We start from the raw sequence: 14,304 nt of genomic DNA, 5'->3' as shown, positions 1-14,304 counted from the left end.
CTAAATTTTTTCTGCTTGTGTTCTCTGCAAAATATTCAAACTTTCATGTATTGTTTCGATTATAACACCTCATGTACCTTTGGTGTTTCAAATTGATTTAAATGGAGTGATTCGATCCACACATTTGCAGTCTGTGGGCATCATAGCATGCAGTGACCTCAGATTGTTCGGTATGTAGGCAGACTGATTAGTTGGTTCTGGATGGTGATTGGACGGTCCATAGGCTGGTCGTTTATTGATTGGTTGGTTGATCTCAAAGTGGGCGGCAGAGTCCATCCAGTGTGTCAGGCTACAGTTTTTCTTTTTTTGACACAGTTAGTGGCTCTAATTCAGCACACACATACACACACAAATGCCTGTCCCACAGGATTATGTCACGTGGAAGCAACACTGCAACGTGTTTGAAGGGCCTGTCCCTTGTCTATGCAACTAGAGACTACGAAATCACAGAAGACATCCTCTGTGCCTCCAATGTGCCACTAAGAACAGTTACATAAGAAACCTTCAAGATTTTTATGAACAATAGTTGAAGGTTTGGAAATACTTTTTAGATTTCATTGGTTGTATTAACTTCATATTAGTATTGTTTTGAGGTGTCATCTCTAGTGATACACATTTTTATATGATTTAAAAACTCCTGGAGAAAAAATGAAATATCCTTTTGACTCTTCTGATTGTGTTTTTCATTTCAACAGTTAAAGAAATGTATCAAAAATAAATAAATAGTAATGACTTTTTTTAACCCTTTTACATAATTTCTACATCAGCAGAAAAGAAAAGGAATTTAAGAGTAGAAAAAGTTTTGATGAAAAAAAATCATTTTATTATTAAAAAAGTGCTTGATATTGGTTTCAAAAGAGCACATTATGAATGTGATTAGGATCTTCATGAATTTGTTAATTCTTATGATAAAATTTTTTATATTATTGTCCATTATTTGTTCCCCAGCTGTGCACCCCTTATTAAGATTAAGCTTAAAAAAAAGACTGCAAGTTATTTCTGACTTGGAGATTCATACATTCATTCATACATAGAATTGCAGGCACTAATAATGTGTTTACACTAATTAAATATGGTCAGTTTTGTTTGATGGAATAATTTGTCGTTTTATGTTGTTGTTTACTATATTTATTTGCTTGGTCACTTTCGTTGCTGGCTTTGGTTCTTTTTCTGTTGTAAGCCGTAAGGACATTTGAAATAACTGAAATCATTTGGCAAAGTGAAATGGACATGTAATGCGGTCAAAACCTGCCTGGTACTACTTTTGCCATGCGTTTCCCTGAAAATAATTGCACACCTTAGAACATTTGTCAATTGTTCCGCATATACTTACCAAACCTCACGACATTGTTCAGATGTTTGAAGACATTCGTCAGGTTTTTGTCCTTAAAATGCTGTTTTATAGTGTTTGATGACTGTGTGTGTGTGAGAGAGAGAGGGATTAGCTAAGCAGCATGAGATGTGTCATCTTAGTGTCTGTCCAAACTGCTCGTAATGAGAGATCAAAGACAAGAGGGTGAGATGTTTTCACTCTGTGTGTGTGTGTGTGTGTGTGTGTGTGAAAACTCAGTACGTGTTTGTTGTTCTATGTACATTTTTGTTTGTGCATTTCTTACACATCGGCTTTCTAACTCATGTATACAGTGGAAATAATTAGCTGGTAACATTTCATCACATTGCAATCTGTTAAACTGAGCGGTACTGTGGCTCAGAACCCCAGAGGATGTCATCAGCTCAGAGGGTGGAGCAGAAAACAGTGCATGTGTAGGTGGGCGATTCCTGCTAACACTGTATTGACCTTTATGTCTGTTTTCACAGTATTTTATTATTGGACCTTTTTTTTCATTTGCTTTATTGGATTTTTTTTTTTTGTATTATTTTATTATTGGAATCTTATATAGGGTTGCATATATAGGGTTGACAAGGGATAGTTACATGGGGAAGTTGTCTCAAGAACTATATCTCAGATTTTGAGTAAAATCTGACATACATTCAGACAAGAGTTATGAACTGAATGATATGAATAATGAACTGTATAATGAAAGTAGATTTTAACTGAACTTTTTCAGTTATTTTATATTTTATATTTGAATTCATTTTTTCTACAATTAATAACAATTTTTTAAGAGCATTAAATGGTAGATTTTCAGTACTGGGACATGTTGTCATAACGTGTTGTCAACGTATGTTCAGTGAACTATATTTTTCCCCCTAGGCACTGACAGTAAAAATGTTCACGATTTTCCTTTCCTTTCCTTTCCTTTCCTTTCCTTTCCTTTCGTTTCCTTTCCTTTCCTTTCCTTTCCTTTACTTTCCTTTCCTGAGCACTGCATTCCTTTCATTTCCTTTCATTTCCTTTCCTTTCCTTTCCTTTCCGTTCCTTTCCTTTCCTTTCCTTTCCTTTCGTTTCCTTTCCTTTCCTTTCCTTTCCGTTCCTTTCCTGAGCACTGCATTCCTTTCCTTTCCTTTCCTTTCCTGTCCTCTGCTTTCCTTTCCTTTCCTTTCCTTTCGTTTCCTTTCCTTTCCTTTCCTTTCCGTTCCTTTCCTGAGCACTGCATTCCTTTCCTTTCCTTTCCTTTCCTGTCCTCTGCTTTCCTTTCCTTTCCTTTCCTTTCGTTTCCTTTCCTTTCCTTTCCTTTCCGTTCCTTTCCTGAGCACTGCATTCCTTTCCTTTCCTTTCCTTTCCTGAGCACTGCATTCCTTTCCTTTCCTTTCTTTTCCTGAGCACTGCTTCCCTTCCCTGACTTTAATATATGAGACGTTTATGAATAAATAAATAAATTAATTAACATAAGCTTACCTTCAGAAATATTTATTGGGGTAAAAAAAAATGTGTAAACATTTTTAAAAACTACCTGTGGTCTTCCCTATTAAGATTCATAATAATATACTATAATATATGTTTTGTTTTATGTCTAATTTAAAGTAAACTAAATATGATTAGCTTGAAAAATTTACTTTTTTTTTTTGTTAACTATAATAAATCTGGCAACACTGACTAACTGATGAATAGGTTGTCTTATGAACTATTCAAGAGCCCTCAATTATGCAGTGATGTGCTGTAGTTTATGTCTCTGCATTAGTATAGATACTTGTCTGAGACATCAGTGGCCCCACCTCTTTCCTGCATTTACTGCAGTATACAGCTGATGTGTGTGTGTGCTGTACGTGTGCTCTTTAAGCTCTCTATTGACAATCTTACGGTGTTTCCTTTACCTTCTAACACTGCATCTTTTATTTTTTCCTCTTCATCTCTCTCTTGCTCTGCCTATGCGGTCAACATCGAGAGCACTGCATTCATTCATGACTTCTGTGTGAGTTCGGCTGGCTCAGCAGAACACTTTTTGCTGGTGTAATGCTGACTCTGTCTCTGAGCAGGGATGTAAAATCAGTGCTGGTCAGGGGTGAGGCCTCATCCTTGGAAATATCAGAACGACAGAGTTTCAACATAGCATTTATACACTAACTCATGCCGGACAGCTAGAACTACGTCAATACAGCATTACAGCATGTATGTCTCTCTCCTAAGTGTGGTTATCAGTCATAGTGTGTTTGACTGCTGCTAGTTAGGGGTATTGATTTGGTTCGAGAGATGGCGTATAGATTCAGGTCCCTGCAGTGCCAGCTGGTTGTGAATCTAATGCAGTGTGAGACTTTTAATGACATCACCCACACACATTTGCCAGGCAACAAACAGAATTTTAACTCGTGTGTGGGTTCTTAATTGAGGTGAATATTAGACGTTAGGCTTATGTAAGTGCATTGACTTGTTTTCCTGGAAGGGCGCTGAAACCTGAGGAGCTTTAGCCTCGATCACCATCTGCCCTTCCCCATAAGACATGATTCTCTCATCTTTGTTCAGTCCATCCACAGTCCATCCACTTTCCCTTTTAAAGACAAAATTTAATTCAAAATTCATCCTATTTACTTTCTTAATACATTGTGAATGATTAATAAGACTCTGACTCTTAAGTCTGACTCTGTTTGGGTGTAATGTGCACTTTTTACTAACCAGTCAATTACTGATCGATAAAATCTAGTCCCGTCCTACACTTAGTATACGCCCTACATTTAGTTTTATAACTATAAAGGAATATTCCTGGGTGAATATGAAAACAAGCTTATAGTAATGGACTTAGTTATTATTATTTTTTTTATAAAATAAAGAATTTTATGTACTTTATCAAAAATATGAGTCCCACATTCCTTATTTCAAATTTTCTTGTATAATTGTCTCATAGACTTCAATTCTAAGCACATTACTGTAAATACATTTTTATTGTATTTTTTACAAACTGAAGGATGACTAAATTATTTCATGTTGTAACCTCAATTAGTTTTTTTTTATCTAAAATATACCTTTAAACTCACTGTTAGTTTCAATATTACAGTCATAAACATATGCTGTATTTGTCATTAAACATATCTGCAAGATAGAGTTTGTTGTTCCTGCAACCACCGATCTATATATACATAATAGCACATGTTTCAGAAATTATGGCCTGGCTAGCAGTCAAGTCTTCATCCAGTCCAGGGTGAACATATGGCCCAACTAAAGGATGGAACACAACATTAACAGCAGAGAAAAAGGTCATGCTGAATCATGCATGGTAAACATGAGAAGCATTTGCTCTGACTGATATTTGCGGATATTGAATTTGTGTATAATTGCTCTTCACTGGTTCACTCAGTCACCCCTGTTTCAGGCTGCAGTATTGTTTTATGGTAATGTTTTACAGTGCTACACCAGACATTTTTTAAATTATTTTCAGATAAAATATTTAAAATATTTTTTCTTTCCTTTCTTGTCTTCTTTGTTGTAAAGGACTGCTTAATTCTAGAAAAGAATGATTTCCACCACCCAGTGTGCTCATTCCAAGATGACTTCCAAGAGTTTGAGATGATCGATGATGAAGATGATGAGGAAGAAGAAGAGGATGCAGATCCTGATGTCCCTCCCTCACCATCAGCATCTCCTCCCCCCTCTCCTATTCTGGGCACCCTGAAGAGCCGCCCAACCATTCTAAACCTGACTGCGCCAGTTTCACAGGTACCTCTAACTCACACCTGATTAAAAAAAAAAAATAAATAAAAAAATAAAAAAAAATAAATAAATATATATATGCGTGTGAATAAACATATGTTATCTGTATTTAAACTCTTCTTTTGGTCCTAATCTCAGGACTGCCTGAACAACAACAGCAACGTGTCACCACGAAAGTCAAGCTGGCAGGATTCTCTTCGAAACCCGACTTCACAGGGTAATTGTTTGTATATATATTGTATATGTAACAATAATATAAAAGAATCCAAAACAGAATTCCAAAACAGATTCCAAAATATATGAACAGCTTGCAAAAAAAGCTCTATACAAACTTAAACTATTCATACAATTATTGCATCAGAACGTCACTGATCATATTCTATTGATTAATATCTATTCTTGATATTTCTGTAGATATTTCTGTAGTCCATTGTTAATCATTTTACTCAACATTTTAGGTTGCTTGTCTCCAAACCACTCTTGCCTCGAGGATGGTTCCCATGTAACTACTACGTGCCCGGGGGCTCCAGACACCACCGCCTCTGCCAATGGTACACCCTCAAACCCACCAGGTCATTGTGGTCTTCATCAGTCACCTGGAAGGCCGCTGCTGTATGACTTTGAAGGCAACAGACGAGAGCGACCAGAATACGGTAAGAAGTCTGATCGTGTTGCTAATGGCTAATCAAAATTAATATACAATATATCCATGATCGTGGTTATATTCGATACCTCCAACAACATTTTTAATTTTGTCCTTTCCTTGTCCACTTATCTCAATTCCCCTCCATCTCTCTTTTTCATTCCATATCTTTCTCGTCTTCCAAACCAGGCTCCTTTGGTCAACATAACTCATCAAGTGGGTCTGAGGCGAATGAGGTGAAACCTGATGTTGAGGAATCCACTCTAAGTGAGCTTGTTCCCTCAGTGGATGACTGCACTTCCCAGTGCTCCGACACTGAGGTCGACCACGACCTGAATGGTCATGCCAAACATCGACCTTGCCACTCTCGACCCAGTGACACTTATACTGTGACCACGGAGACCGCTGATGACCCAGAGCTGGAAAATGATGGCACCAGTAGGTGTCTGTCCTCAACCGCACCTCTTGGTAATGATGCAGAGACTCCGCTATCGGATGAGGAGCTGGACAAAGAGTTTGACATTGACTTCATGAGTAAGGATACCTATGATCAAACCTGCAAGGAAGCTGAGGCCTCTTCTTACGTTGAGTTCCCCTGCATTGAACCAGCTGAGTCCATTTCTGTCTCTAGCTACGTGTCGTCCAGTCGATCAGATGTCCTTGACGCTATGGACGAACCTCGAAACATGCATCTGGGTCAACCTGCTGCTGCAAATGACACAACTTCTCCTTCTTCCGATCCTGGTATCGCTGATATGAATGTCAAACGCTATGCAGAGTCAGACCGCCACAGCGATGACCTTAGCTCTCCTGGATCAGACTCTGATATTGAAGGGGAACTTGAGGCTGCATTTGCATGTGGTCCACTTGCTAGTAACATGATTTCCTCTATCTCGGAGACAGAGCTGGACCTGACCAGTGAATCTAGCAGCGGGCGTTCCTCGCACCTCACCAATTCCATTGAAGAAGCCAGCTCCCCAACCTCAGACCAAGAACTGGACCAGGAGCTGGACCCTGAGCAGGACAGTGGTATTGTAGGTCTAAAAGCTTCTCTTCTTCTGGGTCAACCTGACCCAATTAAACAAGAACCTTCAGCAGGTCTAGATCCCAGCCCAGACATGTCACAACAAGATGATGGCCAAGCTCTGATGGGCCTGCAGAATGTAGATGACGAACAGGGATATGAGCACCAGGCTGATCCAGACGAGACTCTTCCCCCTGCCGTCCCCTGTGAGGATAGTGGCTCTCAGCAGCTGTTGTTGAAGATTGAGCCTGACCACAGTCTTGAAAGCTTCAAACGCTCCTTCTATTTGCCGGTTGGCCCCAAACTCGTGCCCTCTGTCGACGACTATGATGGTAACAGCGAGGGAGTCTCAGAGTCAGAGTCCGAGGACGAGCTCAGTGAAAACTCTGATTCTCCGTGGCTTCTTAGCAACCTGGTCAACAGGATGATCTCAGAAGGCTCCTACCCAATCAGCTGCCCAGAAGAGTGCCTCAAACGCTCAGCCTCCATCTCTGACACCATCTCACCCTCATCGGACCTGGAAACAGATACTTTCAATGAGATGGATTTCTGCAATTTACAAAAGCAGAAATCTGAAGAAAAGTCACAGGAGGTGACCTCTGAAAATTCAGAGATGAGACTGGATGAAGAGAAGGAGAGAGAAGCCAGCTATGTATCTGAAGAGGGACAGAAGGAAAGCAAGAGAACGGACTCTTGTCTGTACATGAGCAACCCCATATATGGCAACGCTACACCCGTCTTTACAGAGGGATTCGAAACGAGGGCAAAGAATTATGAATCGGAGGACTTCCCATCCCAGAACTCATTAAAAAACAAGCAGAAAGAAGAAGAGGAGGAGCCAAATAATGACTTGATGATTGAGAGAATGAAGGAGCTGGAGTCTCCCAGCTTGAGCGAGAGCATAATCAGCGACAAGGACGAGGGACGGGAGACACAGGTCGATCAGCTCACTTTGCAGCGAATCACAGAAGTCAAAAACAGCCTTACACTGGACATCCCAACAGCACAGACCAATCACTGTTTCAGTCTTACGTATTCGACAGATAATGATGAAGATGAGCAAGATACCTCCCCTTTTCTGGAGGATCTTCACAAGGTACCTTCACCCTACGGAAACGAGGCTTACTTGGACAGCTCCCCACCTATTGATGAGAGTGTGCGAGAGTTGAGGAACACAACTTCTGACCGGCCCATCAATGACTCCTTGGCGTATGATTCAATGAAGTACACCCTAGTGGTGGATGAAAACACAACCCTTGAACTGGTGAGCCTGAAGCGCTGTACCTCAGTTCTTAGTGAGGACAGTGATGGACTCTCTACTATCTGTGATGAAGAAGTTGTTGATGAAGATGAAGACATTTATGGGCAGGGTCAGATGGTAAGAGGCATGAGACCTGATTTGCTGTTAAGCTCCTCTGAAGAAGACTCCTCCCCGGAGGCGGATTTACCTTTCTCAAAGAAGTTCCTCAATGTGTTTGTCAACAGCACGTCACGGTCCTCCAGTAAGTGAAATTTAACACCGTGCACAATAGAGTTAAGGGATAGTTCACCCAAAAATCTGTCATTATTTATTCACCTTCATTTCATTCCAAACCTGTACACAAAATGAGATGTTTTGAAAAATGTGTTCAAGTGTTTTTTTTTTTTGTCCATACAAAGGAAGTCATGGGGTCCAGTGTTGTCAGATGGTAAGAGGCATGAGACCTGATTTGCTGTTAAGCTCCTCTGAAGAAGACTCCTCCCCGGAGGCGGATTTACCTTTCTCAAAGAAGTTCCTCAATGTGTTTGTCAACAGCACGTCACGGTCCTCCAGTAAGTGAAATTTAACACCGTGCACAATAGAGTTAAGGGATAGTTCACCCAAAAATCTGTCGTTATTTATTCACCTTCATTTCATTCCAAACCTGTACACAAAATGAGATGTTTTGAAAAATGTGTTCGTGTTTTTTTTTTTGTCCATACAAAGGAAGTCATGGGGTCCAGTGTTGTTTTGGACCCCATTAACTTTCACTTTGAAAGATTTCTTAGCGCCAAAAAATCTATCCTTTGTTATTGTTTGCTCTCTTGCGCGATTAAACTATGACTAATAAAGCAACATTTTTACAGCTACTGTAAAGGTTTAATACAAAAATATGCACAAGGAGGAAACACAAAATAAATTGTTGTATATTACCAAAATAAATTACCATATTAAATTCACTCCCATTCACAGAGCCATTCTGAGCCCTTTTAGTTCAGTTTTAGAGATTTAGATGATCATTTTACATAATTTAGGAGCCCGTCTTGCTGAACAGAAAGGATATTTAATAATCCTAATGAGATGACATCAGAAGATGAAGGATTTTGTATGACCTGCTTCTAAATGAGTTTTGCAGTACTCTGTGACACACACACACTTGCACACTCAGAGAGTCTACCTTGGGGCTTATATCTCCATATACAGTGACATAATGCATCTGCATTATGTGTGTTTCAGGCACAGAGTCCTTTGGGATTTTCTCGTGCACTATAAATGGAGAAGAAAGAGATCAGACTCACAGAGCGGTCTTCAGGTGAGCAATGCTGCCCACACTATAACCTAAAAACACCTACAGTAGCTCTAATCAAAAAGTTCCAGTCTGGTTTAATGTCCAATCACAAACCCTCAACGAAATCTTTGTTTTATAGTATCTGTTAAAACAGTTAATTGACTGCTCATAATATCTATTGCATGCAATGCAAATGCAAGTTTTAATGCCCACGCCTCAGGTTCATCCCACGACATGCAGATGAGCTGGAGTTAGATGTTGATGATCCATTATTTGTTGAGGAAGAGGAGGATGATTACTGGTACCATGGGTACAACATGCGCACAGGGGCCAGAGGGATTTTCCCAGCGTACTACGCCCACGAGGTTATTTGCCAAACAAAAGACCTGATGAGTAAGAATTTGAAAAAGTTTTCAGGATTTTGTTTTGTGGGGAAAAAGTGTTTTTTTTTTTGTCCATACAAAGGAAGTCATGGGGTCCAGTGTTGTTTTGGACCCCATTAACTTTCACTTTGAAAGATTTCTTAGCGCCAAAAAATCTATCCTTTGTTATTGTTTGCTCTCTTGCGCGATTAAACTATGACTAATAAAGCAACATTTTTACAGCTACTGTAAAGGTTTAATACAAAAATATGCACAAGGAGGAAACACAAAATAAATTGTTGTATATTACCAAAATAAATTACCATATTAAATTCACTCCCATTCACAGAGCCATTCTGAGCCCTTTTAGTTCAGTTTTAGAGATTTAGATGATCATTTTACATAATTTAGGAGCCCGTCTTGCTGAACAGAAAGGATATTTAATAATCCTAATGAGATGACATCAGAAGATGAAGGATTTTGTATGACCTGCTTCTAAATGAGTTTTGCAGTACTCTGTGACACACACACACTTGCACACTCAGAGAGTCTACCTTGGGGCTTATATCTCCATATACAGTGACATAATGCATCTGCATTATGTGTGTTTCAGGCACAGAGTCCTTTGGGATTTTCTCGTGCACTATAAATGGAGAAGAAAGAGATCAGACTCACAGAGCGGTCTTCAGGTGAGCAATGCTGCCCACACTATAACCTAAAAACACCTACAGTAGCTCTAATCAAAAAGTTCCAGTCTGGTTTAATGTCCAATCACAAACCCTCAACGAAATCTTTGTTTTATAGTATCTGTTAAAACAGTTAATTGACTGCTCATAATATCTATTGCATGCAATGCAAATGCAAGTTTTAATGCCCACGCCTCAGGTTCATCCCACGACATGCAGATGAGCTGGAGTTAGATGTTGATGATCCATTATTTGTTGAGGAAGAGGAGGATGATTACTGGTACCATGGGTACAACATGCGCACAGGGGCCAGAGGGATTTTCCCAGCGTACTACGCCCACGAGGTTATTTGCCAAACAAAAGACCTGATGAGTAAGAATTTTGAAAAAGTTTTCAGGATTTTGTTTTGTGGGGAAAAATATGTATAAAGTTCTGTAAAAATGTCCTTCTAGTAAGCAATGTGTGACTGTTTTATTTTTATTTTATTTCTTTGGCCTTTACATCTGGTCTTTTTGTTAAAGCACTTGGTGAGTCAGCATTGTCTGTATACGCGTGTTTTCATAGCAATGAAGAGGAACCCTGCTTGGATGGAAAGCTTCCGAGTGCAGTTCCTAGGTTCGGTGGAAGTTCCTTATCACCAAGGCAACGGCATCCTGTGTGCTGCCATGCAGAAGGTACCGTAAACAGGAAAATGTATTAGTTTGTGCTTTACTTGTGTGAGACTTACTGAATGCACAATGTTACATCATATGATGCAAGCAAGAACTAATGTGTTTGTTTTAGTGCAGTCAAAATTAGCGCGTTAACGCATGCAATTAATTTTTTCAGTTTAACGGCGTTAAATATTTTACGCGGAGCTAGGGATTGCTACCCCACTCACAACTGCTGCTTCTGTCTCTTTTTTCTTGATAAGAATTGCATTTATTTAGATGCAGAACGTCTTTACAACCACATCAGACGCGCACTCCAACTTCGCCTCAGCGCCAGGCGCTAGTCAAACAAGCATGAGGTGGCGAGGGAGCTTCAGTAGAACAACAGTGAACTGCGATCAGATGAGATGTTGTCAGGCCATACAGTATGTCAGTAAAAACAAATTTTCCTGTCCTGTCAGCCATCATACTGTGCTCGTAGCACATGCTCTTCAATTGCACGCACAAATGCGCCGGCGCGCTGTATATCATTTCATATTAAAGCGCAAAAGAAACTGAGCATGCAATGTCGTAGTTATGTTGTCAGCTAAGTCATGAAATTACCAAAAAAGGCGATTATTGTTGCCTTAAAACTGTGCATGTATGTAAATATTTGTTAAATATGAGTCACATTTAAGAACATGTCTCTGAAATGCAGTGGTTTTCAAAGCTCTCCCTCATCTAACACACTCAATTCAACTCGTCAGCTCATTGGTAGAGACTTTAAGACCAGAAGCATGCCAGAAAAGGTCAAGAGAAAATACGAAGCGTGTCAGATCCACGTCATGTTCAGCAGCAGCAGCTCTTAAAGTAATATCAGCCAAAATAACCTAATAACCCTGCTGCTGTGATGTCTGTTCATTAAAAAGAACAAAAGAGGAAATCAATAACTTTTGTAGCTTTAAGGATTCATCTATGTTTAATTTAGAATTTTGTGTTTGATAACTTAATTTTTTGTTGTTTCTACATTAATTAAAGATTGCAAGGGAAATTTTGCAATATAAAAGTTTAAAAGCTAATGTTAGGTGGGTTTAATCGTGATTAATTTCAGAAATAATGTGCGATTAATTATTAAAAAAATTTTAATCGATGACAGCACTAGTTTGTTTGTCTTTCAGATCGCTATTGCAAGGAAGAGGACGGTGCATCTTCATCCCCCATCTATTTGTGAGCTGGAAATAAGCCTGCAGGGTGTGAAACTAGTCATGAATTTGGATGACGAGTACGACCTTTCAGGGGAGGTAAGAGAGAGAGAAAAAGAGAGAAAACTTAAAGGTGCAGCTTTCATTTTTTTGCCCTGCTGGATTGTTTACCCAATCAGTAGTCAGCCATGATTAATTTATTCTACAAACAAAATATCCGATAAGTGGGGTTAAGAAAAGCTAGTAGTATGCAGTAGTAAGTCATTTGATCTCATAGATTTTTTAATATTTCTTTCTTTCTTTCTTTTTTGAGTCTTCATCTCATGTATAAATTAATTTGAAAAATAAAAGAAATACTATTAATTTCTATATGTGCATGACTATTTATTAGAAAAACACATTTAATACATAGATGTTAAATATACATTGTGAGAATATCTAAATTGTTAGTATTTTGCTTGGATTTTGAGATTTATTAGAATTCCTCTTCTCATTTCTTTTCATAGTTTGACAGATGTAGTCACTTCTTCCAAATGAAAAACATCTCCTTCTGTGGATGTCATCCTAAAAACAACTGGTAAATACACACACATTCATTACTACTTTCTATTTCTTCTAGTAAACCCCAAAACAAGTCTTCATGCATTTGATCAATTTTGGAAGATTTTGCATGCCAAAAAAAGACTGGTCCCTTTCTCTGTGTGTCTTTTTGTAGTTATTTTGGTTTTATCACCAAGCACCCGATGCTGAACAGGTTTGCATGTCACGTCTTCGTCTCTCAGGACTCCATGAGACATGTAGCTGAGTGTGTGGGGTGAGTTTAAACGTCACAATAACATTCACAAGAAACTTTTGAGACTGAGAATAGCGAGCCAAGGAGAAAAGAAGAGAGGAGAAGAGAAATTAATGAGTGATCGGTTTCTGCTCCATTATCAGAGCACAGACCAGATTGCTGTGTGAATTATTAAAGCTTCTCTCTTTTGGAGCAGACAGGAGACCTGAGTTATGGGCCCCAGCAGGAGGCAGCTAGCTTTGCCAAATTACATAATATAACCTTATGAACATATACATTATTCTGCCTTATCATTTAGCACAGAAATGAAGGGGAAAACATTAAAGAACAGAAACTAAAGATGTTTTTATGACAATACATTGTTTTCATCATGTTAATTACGCAAGAAAAAAAGCACAAGTGCACATAACGAGAGCTCATTAACCTGCACACTTGTACAGACTCACAGCTTTAGTTTTCTGTGGAGTTGTTGAAATTATTTTAAATGCATCCTGCTTTGTAGTTAGCTGGTGTGACTAGCTTCTGTGTTATAGTGTGTGCTGGGCTTAAAGGTGGGGTAAATGATTTCTGGTAGCCAATGTTGATATTTAAAATCACCAAAACAAACACGCCCCTACCCCAAAAGGGTCTCGCCCCTATTTTGATAGCTCCACCCCACACATATGTACGCAACCCAGGCAACGATAATGGTGGAATCTGCTGTGCCAGCCGACCGAGGGTATGATGTCATCAATAAGTGAAAGCAATGTGTGTTACTATGGTAATACAGGTCGTATGTGTTTTGGTAGTACTGTGTGTTTTAACGTGAATGGTTTAGCTCCGTGCGAAACAAAGCAACCTTGGCATCCGATCGTAGGCCTTCACGCTTCTTGAGTTCTCTCCAACGCTGGAAAGCTGATCCGATATTTACACGGGTCCTACTTCTTGCCTTATCGTAAGCCTTCTTTTTTTTTTCCGCAGACGTTTTCCTCTTTTGTTTTTTATCCACCATCTCTATCTTTCTGTCGCTTGGCTCGGCTAATGTCAGTCCTGTGCACTGAGCACTCTCTCCTCCCCATCATGAGTTGACACGCCCATAGGTGGAGGGTGAACCAACTCCAGGGTAAGGCTAAAAGCAGCCAAATGTATTAACATCATAAACCCGTCTTTTTAGGCAAGAACCAGACATGGTTCCCTCAAAAAAAAAAAAAAAACTATGGTTATAATCACTGAAGCTGTATACACTGTTAAATGAATCTCTTACTTACATTGTACGTACATCTGTGCTTTGTTTATGATGAGAGAATTCACAAGAGTCCGGTATTCAGTCAGTGAACGTGCGCGCACTCAACAAAACTGATGAGTTTGAACGATGACTCATCTGAATGCTTCTGATTGGCCATTGCATTCCTAA

At 39.3% G+C, this 14,304-nt stretch overlaps 1 protein-coding gene across 4 annotated transcripts in view; it reads left to right on the top strand.

Annotated features, from left to right (window-relative positions):
- LOC107671162 (C-Jun-amino-terminal kinase-interacting protein 2-like) overlaps positions 1-14,304 on the top strand; it is a 30,335-nt gene that overhangs the window by 14,530 nt on the left and 1,501 nt on the right. For 2 of the 4 annotated variants that reach the window (XM_016464030.1, XM_016464033.1), the window contains exons 3-13: positions 4,826-5,050; positions 5,183-5,261; positions 5,503-5,697; positions 5,877-8,096; positions 8,407-8,523; positions 9,188-9,263; positions 9,460-9,632; positions 10,852-10,961; positions 12,095-12,217; positions 12,625-12,695; positions 12,834-12,932. In XM_016464030.1, the coding sequence (XP_016319516.1) occupies positions 4,826-5,050; positions 5,183-5,261; positions 5,503-5,697; positions 5,877-8,096; positions 8,407-8,523; positions 9,188-9,263; positions 9,460-9,632; positions 10,852-10,961; positions 12,095-12,217; positions 12,625-12,695; positions 12,834-12,932 (3,488 nt within the window). Of the gene's footprint in view, positions 1-4,825; positions 5,051-5,182; positions 5,262-5,502; positions 5,698-5,876; positions 8,214-8,399; positions 8,524-9,187; positions 9,264-9,459; positions 9,633-10,851; positions 10,962-12,094; positions 12,218-12,624; positions 12,696-12,833; positions 12,933-14,304 lie in introns of all 4 variants that reach the window. The other 2 variants (XM_016464031.1, XM_016464032.1) reach the window with 2 other exon arrangements.

Source organism: Sinocyclocheilus anshuiensis, unplaced genomic scaffold (assembly GCF_001515605.1).
Source record: "Sinocyclocheilus anshuiensis isolate Anshui unplaced genomic scaffold, SAMN03320099.WGS_v1.1 scaffold1141, whole genome shotgun sequence".
Classification (NCBI taxonomy): domain Eukaryota; kingdom Metazoa; phylum Chordata; class Actinopteri; order Cypriniformes; family Cyprinidae; genus Sinocyclocheilus; species Sinocyclocheilus anshuiensis.
Note: the sequence above shows the minus strand (reverse complement) of the source record. Positions and strands in the feature narration are given on the sequence as shown.